The sequence below is a fragment of the Xenopus tropicalis genome, chromosome 2, assembly GCF_000004195.4.
Source record: "Xenopus tropicalis strain Nigerian chromosome 2, UCB_Xtro_10.0, whole genome shotgun sequence".
Taxonomy (NCBI): domain Eukaryota; kingdom Metazoa; phylum Chordata; class Amphibia; order Anura; family Pipidae; genus Xenopus; species Xenopus tropicalis.
In genome coordinates, this window is record NC_030678.2 from 89,244,244 (window position 1) to 89,266,896 (window position 22,653).

The 22,653-nt window shown below is 39.0% G+C and overlaps 1 protein-coding gene across 4 annotated transcripts; it reads right to left on the minus strand.

Moving 5' to 3' along the window:
• Positions 1-2,645: 2,645 nt before the first annotated feature.
• tmem30b (transmembrane protein 30B) lies at positions 2,646-20,653 on the minus strand. 4 transcript variants are annotated; one of them, XM_018091322.2, is made up of 9 exons: positions 20,487-20,649; positions 20,252-20,396; positions 11,268-11,484; positions 9,917-10,021; positions 9,057-9,164; positions 8,343-8,433; positions 7,221-7,364; positions 4,634-4,837; positions 2,646-3,281 (listed from the first exon to the last, which is right to left on the minus strand). In XM_018091322.2, the coding sequence occupies exons 3-9, from the start codon at positions 11,475-11,477 to the stop codon at positions 3,082-3,084; spliced, it is 1,062 nt and encodes a 353-aa protein (XP_017946811.1). In that variant the 5' UTR covers positions 11,478-11,484; positions 20,252-20,396; positions 20,487-20,649; the 3' UTR covers positions 2,646-3,081.
• Positions 20,654-22,653: the final 2,000 nt, after the last annotated feature.

Here is a 22,653-nt window from a genome sequence, read left to right on the forward strand (position 1 = left end):
CCCCCAACATCCTTCAGCTGCCCCTTTCCTTCACCTTCCTTCAGCTCCTCCCAGCGTCCTCCCCAACATTCTTCAGCTCACCCCAGCGTCCTCCCTAACATCCTTCAGCTCCCCCAACATCCTTCAGCTCTCCCCAACATCCTTCAGCTCCCCCAACATCCTTCAGCTCCCCCCAACATCCTTCAGCCCCCCCAACATGCTCCCCCAACATCCTTCAGCTCCCCCAACATCCTTCAGCTCTCCCCAACATCCTTCAGCTCCCCCCAAACATCCTTCAGCCCCCCCAACATCCTTCAGCCCCCCCAACATTGCTCCCCCAACATCCTTCAGCTCCCCCAACATCCTCCCCAACATCCTTCAGTTCACCCCAACATCCTTCAGTTCCCCCCAACATCCCCATTCAGCTCCCCCAACATCCTCCCAACATATTTCAGCAGCCTCCCCCAACATCCTTCAGCTCCCCCAACATCCTCCCCAACATCCTTCAGCTCCCCCAACATCCTCCCCAACATCCTTCAGCTCCCCCAACATCCTTCAGCTCCACCAACATCCTTCAGCTCCCCCCAACATCATCCCCAACATCCTTCAGCTCCCCCAACATCCTCCCCAACATCCTGCTGAACATCCTTCAGCTGCCTCCCAGCATCCTCCAGCTGCCCCTTACCTTCCTCCAGTGTCCTCCCCAGCGTCCCCCTGCTCCTACCACCACCAGCTTCCTTCGGCTGCACCCCAGGGCTCTTCTTCTCATCCTCTCTTGTTAGCGCCGCAGCTTCTGCACTGTGAATGGCTTTATGTTAAAACTGAAGTGAGCAGCGCAGAAGTTGCGGCGCCAACAAGAGACGTGCGTGTGACGTCACGGGAGCGGAGACCTTTAAAAGCGGGACAAATCGGCGGCTATCCGGGACGGCAGGACAGGGTGGCAAAATCGGGACTGTCCCGCGTAAAGCGGGACAGTTGGGAGGTATGGCAGTGTGGTCTTTGAACTATTTTATTGTTTTTTCTCAAATTCTCAAGTTTGAAAATCCTAGGTAGAGTAACCAGAGCAGCCATCAAAAAGATACCTGGGGCCCTTAAACCAATATCTAGTACTGTTTAATATGTCACAAAGACCCCAAATGTTCCATTTATAAGTTGGACCCAGGAAAAAGAGGGTTTCTGGTGCAGCCCTGCTAGCAGCCAGGTATTGGCCGCAACTACTGATTAAAAACAAGTAAAATCAAATATTCATAACAATGATCTAACTTCAGGGTTGACATGATTTCTGACTGTAACAGTCATGCTTATTTACATCCTCATGCACATTTGCAGTCTCTGCAATTTCCTGCACTCTTTTGCATGTAAAACTACTTTTTTAAAGGTACATGTGTCAAAATATGCTCCTTGCACTTCCATATAGATCCAATCAGCACCACTCAGTCCTTTTGTTTTCTGTTATGATTCAGGCACTGTTGCATCTGTTGACAAAGAGGAACCCTAGAGCTACTGCGACCTCCTGACCAGGCAGCAGCAGGGTTCCCTTTGTGCTCAGCATCAATAAGTGCAGCACACTTGCTCCTAAAGAATCAGAAGAAGATGTCATTTGCACACCAAACACCGGAAATTATGCCAGGCTGATAGCAAAATTGCGTCCAATTTACAATAAAATGCATGCACAGTTGTGGTAATTTTACCAAATCACCGAATTGCAGTAGGGGCAGCACATTTGCATCAAAAGAATCGCCCCTTGGCAATCAATAAGGAAGGAGTTTTGGGGGGGAAAAAATACTGCAATGTAGGAAAACAAATGGCGACTGCGCTAGATATTGCACTTTGCTTACCTTACTTGAGAACATAAATGAGCCCTTTAAAGGCTTAGATGAGGTATATACAGTAGATAGGCTTTATTTAAAAACTTCATAAATGCCTAAAACTTGCACAATATGTAGTGGTTGTCAGACCTCTTCAGTTCAATGGCCCCTTGGAGGTCCAATCTTAACTTCTAACAAGATTGCACATTTGTACATATCGATGTGCTGTAAAAGATCTTTTGGAAGATGTTAATAGTCCTCCATTTGTTAAATATGCTTCTAAAAATCCATAAGAATAAATAGAAGGTGGGTGAATTTTTCTGTGGCGAGTTCTAACTGCACATTTTAATAAATCTGCCCCTAAATGCTGAATGTTAAACTAAATGGGCTGAACTGTCAGCAGAAATAATAATTTCGACTGAACTCACAATGAGAACAATACTAGACACTGAATAGGAACAATTTCAATTGAATTTCAATTAGAGCTACTAAGAGCTTAACAAAAATTTAGACTGGATTCTTCCCCACTAAATTTGGCAGTGCAGAAGGTGGGGTAGGGTGTATTTGGCAGTCCAGTACGCAAACAGAAGTCATGTAACGCTCATGCATTGTGTCACTTCTGCAATGCACGCGCACCAAGGGCCACGCAGAGGGGCCAAAATAATCCCTGCCTCCACTATGATGTATGGCAGACAATTGTTTTAAGTTTTGGTTATGCAGCATGTATATTTCTTTATTGCCTGTACATCCTGTTTTTTATCGAGCTATGGTTTGTTTCTGTGCAGTAAATGTGATGACAGAGATCAACTTTTTGTCAGGAGGATAGAGGATTGGGAGAAGAAAGAATGTGCAATGCAGTTTAAATATAAATATGTTTTATTTAATCAAATATAAACACCAGGAAAACCAAAGAAATGCATTAACCATTTATCTAGTGTACAAAATAACGATTAAATAAAGAAATGTATTTAAAAAATAGCAATAATGTAATTCTAATTAAAAAGGATCACAACTTTGATTGTAGACAGTAATAAGAATATTATAATAATGTGCGTCAAAATAGATATGACTTCTAGATAATCAAAGTTTTGAAAAAGCAACCAATGTTTTGAAAAGTATTGCCTTGCAGTGAAACGGTCCTCCTGAAATTTTTCTGGTTTTAAAGTCTTTGTTTTTGGCATGTGGAAACATTCTTAACAGTTTAATAATGGCTTGGAAATGTATGATATAGAGTCTAGATTGTTCATGAATAGAAGAAATAACATAGGATGCAATATTAACTTAATTTTTAAGTCTATAATGTATTGCTGTCCTCGTCCTCATCATCCTTTTGTGAAGTTTTCAGAAATATAATTAATATTACAATTGCAAACAAAGTACACAAAGAACCAAATACAAGGTAGGCAATGCCTAGGAATGGGTTTTTTCCTCCCATCCAAGAGAGGCTACTGAACACAATCTTTTTTCGTCCATCAAAGCTTAGTACAGGATAATCTAGAAAAGGTATTGTTAAGGACTCAAACACAAACAAACACATGAGAAAGTTAGAAGATGCAGAGCAAACACTACATTTAAACATCTGCCAGTGGATAGCTTTATTAGTAGGCGAGTAGCTGTAATGTTAGGGTATAGTCTAAAATACAAACTATCAACAAAACTGCTTAATGCTGTACTAGCTTTGGTGTCCATTTCCTAAAGTTTGTAAAAACTATCTATAATTCATCATCCATTGATGGTGTTCTTTGGAAAAAAAATAAATGCCACTTCTAGTGCTTGCAAGTTCTTACGGTGAAGAGCAAACCACCACCCTGCTTTGGGGTTTGATAGGTAAAACATTTCTATATTGAGGAGCTTAGGCGAACAACACAGATCTTAACACACACCAATTGCAAACAGGACCATGTCTCTCCTTTGAACACACAGGACAGACCAGTCTCTTACAGACATCCAAGGAAGAGCCCTGTCTCCTCCAGGCATGCAAGGAAGAGCCATGTCTCCTCCAGACGTCCAAGGAAGGACCCATAGGTGTGGGAGTGCACCCCTTTTACCTCTACAGGCAGATCCTCTCTCAGCTGCCACATAATTACCTTACTGGGAGGGTATATTAATTCTGTCTGCACTAGATATCCCCCTGCAGCCCATATTATGCACCTCAAATGCACTTTCCAGTACATTTTTAGACAAGACAGGTGTGTTTTCTAAACACACTGTCACAGATCCTATACAGTAAATCTAAATGTCTGCATATTCATATGCTACTTAGTAGCAGCTACTTGTCATGGCTACTAAAATGCAATAAATACCCTGCCATAGAAAATACTGAGAATTGCTTCTGTTAACACACATGTAGAGACAATTATCAGTAAATGATCAGCATTGTCTATTTTGTAGCCATCACAAGTAGCTGCTACTAGTAACTCTGTGTCTTCACCCTTAGGCTAATGTGGAAAACTGCTTGCTGAAAATTCCGCCCTTCGCCTCCTACTTGTGCCTGCACCTGAATGAATAGAATATGCTCGGGTTCAGGCACATGTAGCCGATATACACATCGCGAGAGTTTGAAAGTCTCGCATTTTTATGGGTATTTCTGTTACATGTGCCTGCACCCGAGCATATTCTATTCATTCGGGTGCAGGCACAAGTAGGAGGCGTAGGGTGGAATTTTCGGCAAGTGGAAAAACGCTCTACGCCTTGTCTGGCATTAGCCTTAAGGTTTTTAGTGTTAGGTCTATGCATCTTGTCTTAGGAAAAGTATTATTAAAGAATAATGCAAAGCTGATGCTTAGCTTTTGCTGTGTGTTGGTTTGCTGATAATGCTGGGCTTTTAATCATTTTTTTAAGGATACTGTATACAATTTTCAGCAGATATTCCCCAGGCGGTAGACCTGTTGTAAAATTCCCAGACTCGATTCTACGATATAACTTCCGGAAAGAAGGCAAAGCTGCTCTTCGCATCCAAACAATGAAATCTTCGTTTATAAACCCTGTGTTAGACGGATCATCAGAAAGATTGTATGCAGGAGTTAGCCAGTTTGAAGGCTTTGCTGTACCTGTTGATATAGAAGATGACAATGTGTAATGTATTTATAAAAATGTTCGATGTTTGTACATTCACAAACTGTACATATCTGATATCAACATTCTTTATAGAGGCTGTATATGTATTCTGCATATTTATGGTATTTACTAACCAAAGTAATGCTAGATGAATTCTGTTACGGAACAGTTTAATAGCAGATTTTAAAAGACATGAGGGATCATTTCTAGCCACAAGTGGAGTGAGCATGCAGCTTCATTGTGCTTGCAAGGAGGCAATGTTCTTGGCAGAATAGCGCTGCGCCTACTATATTTGTGAGCATTTTAGCATTATTTATGCAACCGCAGGCAAATTTGGTTGCAAATTGGAAACATTTATGTGGAAGTCCATATGGTCTTTTATGGTCCTTTACTGTGTTTGCGTTCAAGTGACAGCTTCGGTCAATTATTTGGGCTCAAGTGTGCTGTACTTATTGAGGCTGAGTGCAAAGGGAACCCTGGAGCTACCATCTGGTCAGGAGGTGCTTGTAGCTTCAGGTTCTCCTGCAGGGTCGGACTGGGCCGCCGGGACACCGGGAAAAATCCCGGTGGGCCCCAGCGGCCCAGTCCGACCTTTGCAGGCGCTCCCCCAACTGACTGTTCCTCCCCTGATGCGTTCAGGGGGCCCTGCAGGGTAGGGGACACCTGCAGGGCCCCTGGGGCGGGAGCCCCGGTGGGCACAGCACCCCCAGTCTGACCCTGTTCTCCTGCATCAACAGACCCAGTGGCACTCAACTGGGAAAGTAAGGACTGCTGGGCCAAGAGCAACTATAAGGAAGTACAAGGAGCACATTTTGAGACAAGAACCTTCAATGGCAGTGTTTTTTTATGCACAACTGACTGGGGAATTTTCAGGTCAGCAACTGCACTTGCAGATGTAAATATGCCCTATGGTATAAAATCAGTTTATACTTCTATAATTAAGAGGGCATAAACAGGTTTAAGATATCCACAATTGTATTACTGCTGCTAACATCTAGAGCAGTGCTGTCCGACTGGCGGCCCGCGACCCCCCTTCTGTGTGGCCCCCCACCTGTCTGGCTGCTTTGATGGCTTACTCTTGTGTAAGCTTTAAATGGTATCAGTGCTGAGATTAACTGCCCCCCCTGCATGGTTCTCACCTCAGATTCAGGCTGTAAACCCTCTGTATTGTTTAAATATGTAATCCCCTGTGTTGTTCACACCTTTTAATCTCTGCATTGTTCCCCCCCTGCAGTGTTCACACCTCAGGCTCAGGCTGTAATCACCCACATTGTTCCCCTGTTCACACCTCAGACTGTAGGAGCAGTAGAAACCCACAAATAATCCCTGCCTGTGTGCCATACACACAGGCAGGGTAGGGAAGGCAGAGTATGGCAGGTTTTTGCTGTACTACAACCATTAATATAGGTATGGTCATGTAATAACACGAGTTTGGTTTCAAGTGGGTGCGGTTTCAAAAAGGGGAGTGGTCAAAACTGGCTTCCATTATCGGCCCTCCACCACGTAGGGCGGAAAAATTCCGGCCCTCGGTACCACAGAAGTTGGACAGCACTGATCTAGAGCAGTGATCCACAACCAGTGGCTCATAAGGAACATCTTGCTCGCCAACCACTTGAATGTTGCTCCCAGTGGCCTCAAAGCAGATGCTTATTTTCAAATTCATGGCTTAGAGACAAGCAGACCCTGTGTTAGCGGGGGGGCAACTGCAGGGTCTGCTTCCTACAATGTTCGAGCCTGAGTTGTGAACAATACAGGGTCTTAATTGTGCTTAAAGCCTGAATCAGAGGTGTAAACAATGCCAGTTAATCTCAGTACAGATACAATTTAAAGCTTAAGGGCCGTGACACACGGGGAGATTAGTCGCGCCATGCCAAATCTCCGTTGCCGCGGGCGAAAAAAGCTGGTTTAGTAAAATTTGATTTTTATTTGTTATCATCAATTTTTTCCCCCAAAGAAAAATGCATTTTTTTTACCTTCTAAAACCTGCCGAGATGCCATGGAAAGTCAATAAAAAGTTTATTTTCAACATTCAAGCAAAGTTGTAAATCAAGTTTTTTTTTTCATTAATTGCCTTTGTTGCCATGCAGCAAAACACAGTTGAGGTTAACCCATTCCAGAATTTTAATATATATAAGATAGACAATCTCAGGAAAAGTTTTAATCACAATTATGCAAGTTTTTTCCCCAAAAACTATACATTTTAATAAATATGCCCCTTAGCATTTGGCCAAATCTGAATCTTAATTTGGTGCATCCCTAAAAAAAAGTGAATGATTAGTTGCTGCAGAAAACATTTACATCACATGTTCATCAAATTACAGGGCCATTGTGGTAAAAGTATAGTTTTTTTTTAAAGAAATAATATGTCAGATTTACCATTAAAGACTTGAGCTAAGGTTTCATTGCCGTTTGTAGGATTTTGGAATTTAACATTATAATCAGACCACCATGAGATGCCTTTTCTTGTCAGTGGAACTTCAACATATGTTCCATTGTCCTTATAGTGCAATGAAATGACATCTAGAATACAGAAACACAATATAATGCATAAATATATAAATACATTTATATATTTGTAGATAGATGATTGATAGATAGATAGATATTTTTTTGACAGTACCATTTTCTAAAAAAGAGAAAATTCTTCTGGAATCAATAGAAAACAATGAAATCATGAATCCATCTTTAAAACCACTATAACATTTGAATTGTCAAAAGCATCTTATAAAATAGGCCACCAGAAAATGCCACTATAAGGTACTAGTGAGCCATAGTGTGCAATAGAAAAAGGCACAACTGCTTTCAGTTGCAATTATATTTGTAAGTAATTTATAAATATGATTTAGTAACGTTTCAGTGTTTGTTATAAGGCCACGGTATGGCACTTTAGTGGCAGTGCCTACTGGCAAATCAAAGTTAATAAAAAGACACGGGGGTTATTTATAAAATTCACGCAGTGCAGAATAATTCGCTCAGTGAACATATTTGCCCTGCCTGTGTTTACGTTTATAAATCTGGACAAGACTGGTGCATTTAATTGCAAATTTTTTATTCGCAGTGTGAATGTCCTTAAAAGCTTTTTAAATGCAACCACGTTACACCACAACTTTGGTGGTGGAAAAAATATTTGCAAATTGTGAAATTGCTATATTTGTGCACAATAAACACACAAATCGCAATCCCATTTGCCAATTTTTGTGCAAGATTCACATTTCACTGCAGTTCGCAACAAAAGGAAAGATGGGCGCAGCAGTGCAAAATGTAAGTGTTTAAGGGAAAACATGCACAAAACAACCATTTGCTAATTTTTTTTTCTTTGCAAACTTTATAATGATTTCATAAACATATTAAAGAGGGATATAGTAGAACCCTTCCAAATGTTTAAAATGGAGTGTACCCTATCCAATAATTTTGCAGTCAATAACGCAAGACAAAATACAAAATTGTGGTATACATTTACAGCCAATAAAATGTGACAGAACCATTTTATGAAATTACCATTAAACATGCTGTTTGCAACAGCACCACATGGAGCTATTGGCAAATTTTTTGAATCCCACTGATATGGAGAACAGTAATTAGAGGGGGCCTGAAAGACAAAAAAAAAAAAAAATAGAAAAATAGAAATAAATCAGTTTGCTCATTTTTTTCTAACCAAAAGAATCTTAAAAGTAAGAATGTATCTGATATTATCATTCATTATTTATTAATAATAATATTACATGTATAATGAATACAGATGATACATTTAATCAATATAAATCATCAAAGTTTTCCCCAATCTAATTCCTAAAATTGATATAATCTGTTAAAATGTTTATAATTCTGAGTCATTGTGGAAATGCTTTGTACATTAAATGAAGGATAAGTGATTGAACTCCATTAAGTGAATCTGTGGATTAAGTTGTTGTGCTCCTGCAAATGGTACTAGAAAGCTCTTACCCCCATATGCAATAAATGGCGCTAAAGTTGCCCCAGAGTAGTAACCCATAGCAACCAATAAGGTATTTGCCTTGAAACAGGCAACCACTAAATGCTGCTTGCTGATTGGTTGCTATGGGTTACTGCTCCTGGGCAAACTTAGTGCTTTTTATTGCATAAATCCATTTGAGCCAACAGAATAGAGGAAAGGTATGGGTGTTTAATATGGTTTCCAGTTCCCAAATAAGGGAACCGTCTTATTTTTACAATGAGAGGAACTCCTTTACATACCTTTAGATTGTCAATTAGTCCACCAAGTTGCTTTGGATCTACGGAGATCATATAACGATAGTGGTTCTGGTAGTAATTAGACAACTCATAATACATACAAACAGGTCCCTTAAGGAAAAAAAGAGATTTTTAGTATACATTTTAATTTCAAAAATACATAATAATGTACTATACACAATGTTTCCATGTCTCATAACAAAATCACAAATGTTTAATTGTCCTGGTGCTTAAATTAAAAGCTATTCACTCTGGTGCTTATAAGATGCAAATATGGGGATGATTTAGACTGTATTGCCATTTTCTCCACCTGTGTAGAAAATACCGGATGTGGCATTAGCCTTACTGTGTGTTATCTTGAGCTAGGTAGGATATTTAGGGTTGAAGATATTTGCCTGCTACCTGTGAAGACTTTCTTCTCTACTTACAAATGCAAATATATATATTTTTTTGGCAACTTGCAATTCTTTTTATTAACTAATTGTTTGTCATGTTAGCAGAAGTTCATTATGAATTTGTATATGTAGTCCTGTCTATATTTTCCACTATCCAGTGCCATCTGAATAGTAAGGGTAACATATCTATATGCTTTTCCTGGACTTGTTTTCAACTTCTTTACAAGCAGTAGTGTGTTCTAATATTACTTGGTGAATGTACAGCCATAGAGCAGCAATGCATTATCATATTATATTATATCATATTATAAACATGGCCATAAAATTGTCCTTTCACCCTATAGCTTTACAGTACTTCATCTTAGCTATGGCAAAAGTATATGCTTCCTTATTTATACAATATATACAAATTATTTATTTAAAAAGAAATGTAAATATAGTTCTGGAAACAAAGAGTATTTGGTTTACCTGGAAGAATTCTGTGATGTTAAATGGGACATTACATGTGCAACCTCTTGATTCATTTCTGCAATTATAGCAGTAGTCTCCAAGCACAGCACCAGTGTAGTCAAACTTAAAAATAAATGAGAGAAGATTCATTCTGAAGTGCCTAGTATCCTACTCTATAGGCAATGATGGTGTGCCCCTCCTAGTATTTCCCCAAACAGTTTTTGGGGCCGATTCACAAAAGGTCGATAACACTTATCGCATGCTTTTTTGCGTTAAAAAGTATGTGATTATTAAGATTCATCAAAGTCATTTCGTATGCGTTAAGACAACATGGACTTTGCAGTGGGATTTTTTCAAGTCTGTGTTGGCCCTAGTGATGTATCCTCCAGTTTGCAGGGAAATGGTCATTTTCAGAACAGAAGTTCTGAACGCGGCAAAATATATTGCGTGCAGCGCAAAAAAACTCATCGCAAATTAATAACACAAACAACATCACTTCTTAATTATGACACGTGTCCTTCTAGTGAATCGAGCGTTAAGGTGCAAAAAGTAAGAACGCATGCTATAAATAGCGCTCATTTTATCGACCTTTAGTGAATCGGCCCCTTTATGTAATTAATGTAATTAGTCACATTAGTTTGCAGGTCTGCTAATCTCATCAGAGAGCTTTGAACATGAAATAGGTCCAAGCTCACCAGTCACCTGTGAGGATCCAGCTAAAATGCACAATTGCAAACTACTTTTAATGATAGTGTGGAATAATAAATGTATAAATAAACCAGTAACAAAGTTGCCAGATTATGTTTGTTGTCCAGATGTTAAATGTTAATTTAACATATAAAAATAATATATATAAGGAGTAGTCAGTATTTGTATTTTTCATGTGCCTTAAGAATATGGACTGGTAATTTGGAGGGTTAAGAAAGTATGCCCTCATATCTAGTGACAATATTTATTAAACCTTTGAGATTATTTTTTTTTTTTTTATTAAGATAGCCATACTGATTTAAGTCATCTACATGTTCAGATATGGACCGTACATTTAAATGCAACGATCTAAAACATTCCGACTGAAATTGTAGGATAAAGCCCTAACAATAACAAATTGGAGCATGTGCTGAACATGAAATAGTTGGCAGACACCAATCGTACAAAAGTGACTTCCTGGTAATGCATTGTAGGTCCCCCAAGGATATCGTGAGATACACAATACATGCACAGCTTATATCGTTATCCAACCAAAATTTTCTAACTAAGTGACTGATCGCCATGGTACGAAAATCATCGGGACGAGAATTGAGAGCCCACACATAGCTGAAAATTGTACGAAACGTATGGCCAGCTTTAGCTGACATGCTATCACCCTTACCTCACTTTCCTTAATGCTGTTTGAGGAGTAGTATAAACCTAAGCCAATTGCTATAAAAGATAAGCCAGCAAAAAAGAAGAAAGGAATAACAATGCTAGCAGAGAGTAGTGGTTGCCATGCTGGGAGTCGCTGCTGAGTAAATGCAGTGTTATCTGGTCTCTGTGATGGAAGAGGCTCCTTAATTGTGAAGTCTGTGGAAGAGGATTTCATTTCCCAGCTGTTGCAAAAAAATGAGAATGGCAAGAGTTATTTCCCCTGCTGTTCCTTGAAATGTCCCTTACCAATTTCTCTACATTCTTCCCAAGCTTTACATTTTTGTTTATTATTTTGTTCTGTCATTTAACATGACTGTTCATCTCTAACCTGTTTCCTTTCATCTCTGGTGGTGAGCATCATAAACATACAATATTCCTAAAGATAGCGCTTTCTAGAATCTCTACAGTTAATTCTATGCATATATAGTACCTAACTCAAAAGACCCATACATATACATATATACATATATATATATATATACACATATATATATATATATATATACATATATATATATATATATATACACATATATATACATATATATATATATACACATATATATATATATATACACATATATATACATTTCTAGAATGGAGAGCACACCACCGTTCAGGAGCGATACCTGGGTGCCAGAGCAGAAAAAACAGAATAGAGAGGCAGGTGTCGGCACTCGCAGGGTTCTCACGATAAAGACTCATGGGCAACAAAGCTTTGTTGCCCATGAGTCTTTATCGTGAGAACCCTGCGAGTGCCGACACCTGCCTCTCTATACATATATATATATATATATATATATATATATATATATATATATATATATATATATATATATATATATATATATAGATACACACACAATCAGTCAATTGGGGTGCTGGGTCAATTAGTTTTAAGAGACGTATAGAATGAATGAAAAACCCCTAATCTTGTATGCAATAATAAATAATATATGGTGGTGACCATTAACTTTAAAAATGGCCCCTTAATGGGGCTCCCTTTATATCCTTTCGAGTCCCTGTTTCTGTTGAAATGAGGGGTGGACATGTCCTAACGGTCCCTACCAGAAGCACAGTAGATGGGGTATAGAACATTCCTTCTATATTTAGAGGAGTATATTACACTGGCACATTCTTGTTTTGCACACAATATGTCCCCTTTAAATATGCACCCAAGGATCCATACCCCATTAGTTTGTGCAAATAATCTCTTTATTTTCAAACACTGTGCATTCCAATGTTTCGGTACCTACTGGAACCTTTACAAAAGGATATTTTGCAAGTAAATATTTTATACTTAAATACTTCCACAAAAGTAAAAAAAAAATGCCCAGGTGACTTCATGATAATCATTAGCATCAATTAAGAGCAATTTCAGCTTCTTGCTCACCAATAGTGTCCCATTCCCATGTTTATATTTGAGGTCCATGGTCATATTTTGTTTCAAATACAGTAGCAGTATGCCTACAAGGCAAAATGTTATACAATTTATATATTGAAGAAAAGGAGAGATCTGCTTAATTTAATGACTACAGGCAGCATCTCCAAACATTGGTTTGTAAGTAGGCACTTCTACTTAATGGTGGAGGCTTTCGGATTAACTATCTGTTAACAGCCTGAACCCATAGAACATCTGAACATCTGTTTGGAATATAAAAAGGAAAAGACACTTTGGCATTTTCTATAACATTGAGTAATACCTTAAAGGAGAAGGAAAGGTAAAAACTAAGTAAGCTTTATGTATGTATGTATAACTTTATTTATAAAGCACCTCAAGGGTACGCAGTGCTGTCCAATCCTACAATATACAAAATTACACACAGGGAGGACAAGTGTTATAGTAAATACAATAAATAAGTATAAATACACAGGAAATAAGTGCCATGTGGCATGGAACACAGTAGGAAGGAGGTCCCTGCCCCATAGAGCTTACAGTCTGCAGTAAGTGGTTGTGTAACATACAGGCACAAATTGGAAGGTATGAGTGCACTAGGTATGGGCATTTGCCCTTAAGCGCAGGACTAGGCAAAATAATGTTTTAGTGCTCCAAAAGGTAGCATCTGAGTTTTATCTTAAAGAGAGTAAATGAGTGTTCCCTACGGAATGATTCAGGGATAGAGTTCCATCAGAAAGCTCTACGTAAATACAGTCATAAGCACTCACAGAAAAGCTACACTAAGTCCTCTATCAAAAGAAACACAGGATTTCTTGTCTCCTTTTTTGTAAATATGTTCTTAGGGTATCTAAAAAAATCCTTCATTCCTGGGGTCAGAGTCTGCACAGTTCTCTCCTCTCTCCCCTCTCCTTCACCCCCTCCCTCAAAAACACTAAGAACTCCTCCCTCCCCCCTCCCTTAGGAATGTGTGATCCCAGCTATAATGGCTAGAGCTATACAACAGGAAGCTATGAAGACCAAGCTGTGGCACTAATGTGACAAATCTATTGGCAGTAAAATGCCAAAATGACTTTCCTTCTCCTTTAACCCTTTCACTGCCAGCCGTTTTGAACAAAATGGAACTTCTACTGCCAGACAATTTTTGAACATTTTACACTGTTTCAATTTAGGGGCTTTTCCTAGGGGGGACTTTTAGTTTACCCAGGAAAACTATATATCCGGTTTTTCAGGACAACCTAAGCTTTCAAAATATGGTGGAATTTTTGTGTAATTCCAATTCTGTAACAAGATATAGGCTTCTAAATGTCTAAAAAATGAAAAAATAAATAAATATTTTCCATAATATAAACACATATACCAGAAACAAAAATTATTTTATGCACAAAAATACAACTGATTTGGAAAGTCCCATGTCTCCTGAACGCGCCAATACCAAATATATATAATTTTATGGAGATTTCTCACTTGTATAGGTCAAAAACTCCCAGCAGTACACTACCAAATTTCCAAAGCACTGCTTCAGAAAGCTGCATACTTTAGATTTCAAGGTCACAAATTCCACTAACAGAAGGTTTATCCCAGAAAATTATACATTTTTAGAAAGAACAGATTCTGTGGAATCCAGAATAGGTAGAACTGTCTGTCTGCTCCAAACTACCAAGTTGCAATGCTTTCCTAAAGTTATTTGTTTTTATCAAAATTTGTGAAATTTCTTAAAAATCGCTTCAAAGCTTCCTGTCTATAGTATCTTATCTCCTACAGGTCATAAAGTAACCAAATAAAACACCCTAAATTTGAATGCCAGGGGTCCACTGAACAGTTTGATGCCCAATGTGTATAGGTTTACCTAAGTATGTGGCATGTAGGAGCCCCAATGTGAACATACCCCCATATGATCTATCATTTCTGTCATTCCAGCTTCTGCAATATCAACACATTTACATCCTTTTGTGTGGGATAACACTACAAAAAAGTACGCTCACCCCAGAAAGCCATATATTTTTGGAAAGTACACATTCCCCCAAATCTAAAATGGGTACCTGTGTCTTTCTACTCCAAAGTACCAAGCCACAAAGCATTTCTAAAGTTAGCAATTTTGATGACAATTCCAAAAATCCCCTCAAAGCTTCCACTTTGCAGCATCTTATCTCTAATGTATCAACATAAAACACTCTAAATATTAACGCTAGGGGTCTACTGAACAGTTTGATGCCTTATATGCATAGATTTACCAAACTATGCGGAGTACAGGGGCACCCAAATGAAAATAGTGCATATGAATTTTCACGAATGACACTCCGGCTCATGCAGTTTTTGCACCCGGTATGTGTATTATGTGCCATAAGACCCCCTAACAGTAAGGAGACCCTAGAAAACCATATATTTTCTGAAAGCACACATTCTGACAAAACAAAAATGGGTAAATACATCTTTCTACTGCAAACTACCAAATTACAAAGCTATGCTAATTTCATGGCTTACCTTTACCTAATTCATAAACACATGGCAATTTTATGTGGGATAGAAACTGCAGAAATGTAGGGTGACCCCTGAAAACCATATATTTTTGGAAAGTACACGTTCAGACAAATCCAACATGGGTAAAAAGTCCTTTCTACACCAAAGTACCAATCTGCAAAGCTTTCCTAAAGTTAGTGGTTTCTATGACATTTCAGAAAATCTACTAAAAATGTTGCAATTTGCCACATTTATCTCACACAATTTCTTGCGTACAAAGGAAAATCACCCCAAATAGGAACACCAGGGGTCTACTGAACAGTTTGATGCCCTATATGCATAGATTTACCAAACTATGTGGAGTACAGGGGCACCCAAATGAAAATAATGCATATGAATTTTCACGAATTACGCTCCGGCTCGTGCAGTTTTTGCACCCGGTATGTGTATTATGTGCCATAAGACCCCCTAACAGTAAGGAGACCCTAGAAAACCATACATTTTCTGAAAGTACACATTCTGACAAAACAAAAATGGGTAAATACATCTTTCTACTGCAAACTACCAAACTACAAAGCTATGCTAAACAGAATGGTTTTTATAACATTTATGAGCTAAAGGGGTTGAGGAGACCACCTCATACATATGCAAATAAGTCATAGAAAAGCTTGCATTTTGCCCCATTATGTACCCCACATTTCATAACGTACCAACATAAAGCACCCTAAACATGAACGCCAGGGGTCTACTGAACAGTTTGATGCCCAATATGCATAGATTTACCAAAATGTCCATGTGCAAGACAAGTAACAAAGAACAATATGAAATGCAATAAAATCGCTAAAATCACAAAAAAAACCCTAAAATCAATGTTTAACATTACAGAGTGTGAACGTGAATCTGGCAGCAGTTCCAGCATATTGGGTCCGTCAACCTACTGAACTAGGTATTCAGGATGTGACAGAGAAAGGTGGGAAGACGCTGGGGGTGTGCTGACCTACTTTAGTATTCTGTGATATCGTGTGCAGCTGGGAGACTGGGAGAAGATTGGCAAGAGAAAACAATCCTGAAAGACTAACACTCTCAAAAATACTTGCTGTGTGATCCAAGTGGGTAATGAACAATAAACAAACAAGAAATGCTTAACGCCAGTTTTCCATTTTATATACACACAATATCTGCCTTGACATCGCTACTCAATGGGGCCGATTTACTAATCCACAAACGGATCGAAAGCGTCCGAATGCATTTTTTTCGTAATGATCGGTATTTTGCGATTTTTTTTCGTAGCCGTTACGACTTGCGCGAATTGTCGCGACTTTTTCGTAGCCGTCGCGACAAACTTGGAAAGGTTTGCCCGCTGTTTACTAGCGCTCAATACGAAAAAGTTGTGACAATTTGCGCAAGTCGTAACGGCTACGAAAAAGTTGCGATGGCGACGAAAAAAAACGCAAAAAATACGAAAAAGTCGCAAAATGTTCGTTTCCAATCCGATTTTTTCCCCATTTGGGATTCAGCCCCAATGGGTTTATCTCAAGAAAAAACTGTACCAAATTCTCATTTAGGTCTTTAAACCCTATAATTCATGAACCCAATGAGCCTTTCCCTTGAGAAGCAATTCTGATCAAATACGACTCTTATGCATCTGAATACATGTTCAATGCGCATGCACCTGAATGCAGAAGGACCGGGTTTTGCTTTCACCCACTGTTTGGCCACAGCTTGTTGGGTAATATCTTGCTTTTTGTGCTTAACTTCTATGATTCTATAAGGATCATGGCCTGCACATATATTTGATCTAAAAGCTATTGTCTCTCCCAGCTGGAGTGCGAGATCTATTATCCCACTACTCTGTTAGGGGGAGCAATTTCATAATTATAGGTGCCCTTTAATCAACTGGATCAGTGGGGCTTATTACCTCCTTTAAATTTCTGCCTCATGTATAACTAATCGTAGGTTTTACATTTTTAAAAGTGTAATATATCATCAGTAATTATCATTGGCTAATGCTTTGGTGGACATACCTGCTACAAGGGCTGTAACAGCTTATATAAAATAATATATTTTTTTTTAATTCTCTCATTTTCATTGTCTCTAATTCTCTCATATTTCAGCATGAACATGATCCAATCTCTGCACCCAAAATTTTCATTTTAGGAGGTACCCTCCCTCTTGCTAAAAATCAATCTTAGATCCTCTGATTTTTTGCTTGGCTGATTCTGAGAAACACTTGGCATTTAAGATTTCGGTAGAGAATTCAAAAGGTCTGTAACCTTAACATGAATAGATGTGTGCAATCTACTTTGCTCCTTACAGACAGTCACATCTAGAAAATCAATATCAGAAATTACATAGTTTATAATAAATCTGATTGGAGAATCCAATTATTTGCAGGACCAAGCATTCCTAGCTTAAAATGGTCTTTTTTTAAACAATTGTTTCAACATATACAGTACTGAGAATTAACTCATCTAAAACACATGTAGAGACAATTATACAGTAAGTAAAGGATCAGCATTGTCTTTTTTAGGGTGAAGACGCATGGAGCTACTAGTAACAGCTACTTGTCGTGGCTACTAAAATAGACAATTCTGAACTAATTTCTGGCGTTTAGTAGCAGTGAAAAAGTAGCTGCTACTAAGTAGCTCTGTGTGTCTTCACCCTTAGTAGCCATAACAAGTAGCTGCTACTAGTAGCTCTGTGTGTCTTCACCATAAAGGTGGCCATACACATATGTTCATTCCCTCCATTGACGTTCAGGGCTGAATCATCAGATACGGAGGTAGAAACAATAGGTATTCTACCCCTATCTGACAATTTAGCCCTAAATGCAGATTTTGCTTGGGCGCCTTCAACGGTGCCCGATCAAAATCTTTTGACCCATCCAATCAACGAGACAACCGATATACGAAGCTTTTACGCTATCGGTCATCTCGTTGATCCGCCATACACACCGAATATCGGTACTATTGGTGTGTGTGTTGCCAGCTTAAAGGAGAAGGAAAGACAAAGTCACTTGGGGGTGCCAAAATGTTAGGCACCCCTAAGTGACTTTAATCGCTTACCTTTTACCCCAGGCTGGTGTTAGGAGAGAACAGCACCAGCCAGCGATCGCTTCCTTCTTCCTGATCGCCTGCGTGCGCATGCGCAGTAGAGTGAAAAGCCGAACTTTAACAGAGAAGTCGGCGTTTCATTCTACTGTGCATGCGTCTGTCCCGGACAATTGGCTGCAGCGTGAATAGGGAAGAAGGAAGCGCTCGCAACAGGTACCCCGGACTGGTGCTGTTTTCTCCTAACAGGGGCACCAGCCCGGGGTACAAGGTAAGCGATTTAAGTCACTTGGGGGTGCCTAACATTTTGGCACCCCCAAGTGACTTAGCCTTTCCTTGTCCTTTAAGGTTGAAGACACAGCCCTAGGAGAAGAAAAATGACTAAATGGCGATGCCACAAGAAAAAATGCAGAAGAAAATTTAAATATTTATACTGTAGAGCTCTTCCAGTTGATGAAAATGAGAGGTCTGCCTTCTCTGCTGGATGCTTTTGTTAAAAGTTATCTCAAATATAATGTGTGTTAGTGGGCCTTGGTGAAATGCTTCTTTTGTCCATTTATTAAAACAGCCCTGATGGGGATTGACAAGACTCACATGCACAGTTCATCTGTGGTAATCAGTTCATCTGTGGTAACCCATGCTGTGCCTGTCATAAAATGCTTGGGGCCACATTGTGCCTGTCATAAAGTGCTGTTTATTCTGCAGCATTGATTTACTATAATGTCATAGCTGAAGTATAAGGGTGAAGACACACTGAGCTGCTAGTAGCAGCTACTTGTTGTGGCTACTAAAATAGACAATGCTGATCACTTACTGATAAGTGTCTGTATGTGTGTTTTAGGAGAGTAAGTTCTCAGTATTGTCTATGGCAGGGTATTTTCTGGGGTTTAGTAGCTGTGACAAGTACCTGCTACTAAGTAGCTCTGTGTGTTATCACCCTAATGCACTGAGAGAAGCTGAAGCTGCCATCAACATCATATTCAATTAATTTTTGTGCCTGTTAAGTTTTAACTATCCCTTTTTGTTAACCTTGCAGAGTTTAGTTTGACAGCTGCTTTAACAATTGCTAGAACAGATTTATACAAGACAACCATGAACACACATCAATAAATACCCAAGCACACAAAGAAACATTTATGTGATGTAGTTGCAATATGGATAGATAGAACACCTCACCCCTTTAAACCCAACTTATATTAAATATACATCTTACATTTCTATTTGCAGTATTAATTAATTTACAGGCATGCTGCAGATTGCACTGATTTCTGTCCAGCCTTGCAGTGTGCATGTCATATTGAAGCCATTCAGAAATGTTGATTTCATACTGAGGTGGCAACAATGCACAGGACCACATAATGTCACAGTCAGATGCAATTTATGTTAGTGAGATAGAGAAGAGGAGAGCATTGCTGAAATCGCATCTATCCAGCAGATATAATTTCTGCTTGCAGAGAAACCTGACTATGTATGCAAGCAGTTATTCCAGTGGAATTCACATGCAAAACAGAAATTACAAGGCCCAAGTAGTAAAACATACTGGGGGGGGGGGGTAATTCATAAAGGCAGAGTAAATTGAAATTGACGTAAAAGAGATTGGAGTAAAACTGTTGTAAAAAGAACATTGTATTCATAAAGCCTCACATGGTATCACAAAATAGAGTTAGACTGGAAGAAGCATTGTTCTTACTCACAGATTTGATTATTATTATTTATTATTTATTTATAAAGTGCTAACATATTCCGCAGCACTGCATTTACAGTGAATTACATATTTTGGGTTGTTATGGTATAAATTAACATTTCTGCCCCATATTCTTCTTAATTCCCCCAATAGAGGTAGTAACATTGATATTGTGCCCCTACACATTTTTGCTAGACATACAACAATCAACTGTGCCATATATGCCCACTGTTTCTGCTGTAAATGAAAATATTTTAAGAACACAACAATTCACATTACATTATGTGGACTGTACAGTAGGTACTGTTAAATATAGTACTGATAGCCAAAACCAACAAAAACAGAAAGTAACATCTTACATGTCATAGGACTTTATAACTTCTTGACTTCTTGTCCTTCTAGGAAACAAATGTAGAGTCCTACAGCTTCACATAAACATGAGCCTAGTGGCCACTCCCAAGTGCAGACGAGGTGGATAAACCAGTTATCCTACAACTGTCCTATCTATAAAGGAATAGTCGCATGTGGCATTAAGGTGCAGCCTGCTCAGCTTTTTGCTTCAAGCAATAGCAAATGGAAAAATAACTTACCTACTCTAAAGGAGGAAATGTATAGATTTTAATGGAGTCAGAGGTAACATTCACCAATATATTTGTAAAACTTGCGGGATTACCAAAACCAAATAAAGTTTTGTTAGTGGGTATTTAACTATTAAGCCTTCGTCACGTCATCCATTTAAAAGCCTACACAAGTTCCACATGTCAAATGTTCAATTACAAATTGATTTAAATAGACACAGCAGGCTTCATTGGTTTGTATGCTAACATGCATTGAACCAATTAATCATGGGATGTTTTGCAGTAGGAACAATGGCAAAAGAGGTTGTAGTTATTTCCCTGCATTTAAACAGGGGCATTTCCAGGTACAGTTATCATCCAATAACAAGGTTACATTCTCACATACAGGCATTCTTTTGGTATCTAATCAAATGAGCTGATTGATTCCATTATATTCTGATTGTTGGACCCACAAGCTTTCAATACTGCCTTTCATTACAGTTGTGTTTCATTGCATTTTTTTTACACACAACTTTCTGCATTTTATACTTTTGCATTTGATACATGCTTAAATATATTAAAACCTATGCAAGTCTAACTTTAAAAAAAGCATAAATATGCAGTGTCTGTACTTTAAAGGGGTTGTTTACCTTTAAATCAGTTCTCCATTTTTGCTAGGGCCTTGTTTACCTTAGCAATCAGACAGTGGTTTGAAGGAGAGACTGGAATATGAATAGAAAGGTAAGGAATAGAGTGCAATCCTTTGATGCGGGCATCGGCTTTGGACGCACACATTAAAAAAACAATGCACGGGTCAAAAGCTGACACATGCGTCAAAGGAAGCAATGCAAATTTTATGGCCGTGCAGCGATTTTTTCCACCACACAAATTATTTTGCTCATCCATGGTAAGGAATAAAAAGTAACAATAAAAGTAATAAATAAAATTGTAAGCTCATAGAGCCAGGGGTGATTCCTGTCACTATATGCTGGCCTGCACTTTTTTAGTGCCAGAGAAGGATGGGGGGAGGTGCGCATTGCTAGTGTAGAGAGCGCAATTGCTGGTTTAATAACTGGAAATTCATCTCTTAAAGTTGTGGGGAAAGGTTCACAACTTGCCTTATGGTCAGTGGCCCCCATTTGAAAACTGGAAAGATGTAAAAGAGGAAGGAAAATAATCCAAAAACTAAAAATATTAATGAAGACCAACTGCAAAGTTACTATGATAGATAGAATATTCCATAACATACTAAAAGTTCATTTAAGGGTGGAATTTAGGGTCTGGTGGAAAGGCCGCTTTGGTTTTCTTTAGTCAAGCAAAGTTTCCTTGCATGTTTGGGGGCTACATTACTGTATAGCAAACCACAGGGCCTATCCCACCCCCACCCCCACCGCTGTGGAGTCTGCAGTATGGTAGTCACACCTCTGCTTAAAACAAAAGAATAAGTTTACAAAAGTGAAACTGTAACATTTAAATTCTGAGAAAGCAGGCACACCAGGTTTAGAAAGAATTGTCCTGTATATGGAAAAAAATGCAGTAAGTACAAAAGGCAAAATCACTTGGCCAGAGTTTTATGCAGAGCAACTCGGATGCATCAGTACTTACTGATATACATTCTATAGGATCTATGAGCTTCACAGATGTATTTTCAACCCAACTATAGACCTATGTGTAAATATATGACCAGGGTCGGACTGGGCCGCCGGGACACCGGGAAAAATCCCGGTGGGCCCCAGCGGCCCAGTCCGACCTTTGCCGGCGCTCCCCCTACTGACTGTTCCTCCCCTGATGCGTTCAATTTATACACGTTCGGGGAGGACGTCAGGCGGGGGCCCTGCGGGGGGGTTAGGGGACGCAGCTGGGGCACCTGCAGGGCCCCTGGGGCGGGAGCCCCGGTGGGCCCTGCACCCCCCAGTCCGACCCTGTATATGACATTCAGGGATTATTGCAAAATTACTAAAGAAAGAAACCCAACATTACAGAAAATATTCTGAGAAAATTTGCAATTGGTCTTCATTTTTTTAGTTATTTCACTTTTTGTTCAGCAGCTGTTGCTAGGTTCCAAATAACCTTAGCGACCAGGGAGCAGTTTGAATGAGAGGATGGTAGATGAATAGAAGAGGACCTAAATAGAAAAACACATTATAAAAAGTAACAATAAAACTGTAGCCTCACCAAGCAATAGTTTTTTGGCTGCTGGGGTC

Coding starts and splice junctions, on each gene's coding strand:
- tmem30b (XM_012957177.3), bottom strand. CDS start 11,477: ATGAAATCCTCTTCCACAGACTTCACAATTAAGGAGCCTCTTCCATCA. Junction 10,022..11,267: donor ACAGCATTAAGGAAAGTGAG/GTAAGGGTGATA, acceptor TTTATTTTTAAG/TTTGACTACACTGGTGCTGT. Junction 7,365..8,342: donor TGCAAACAGCATGTTTAATG/GTAATTTCATAA, acceptor TCTGTATTCTAG/ATGTCATTTCATTGCACTAT.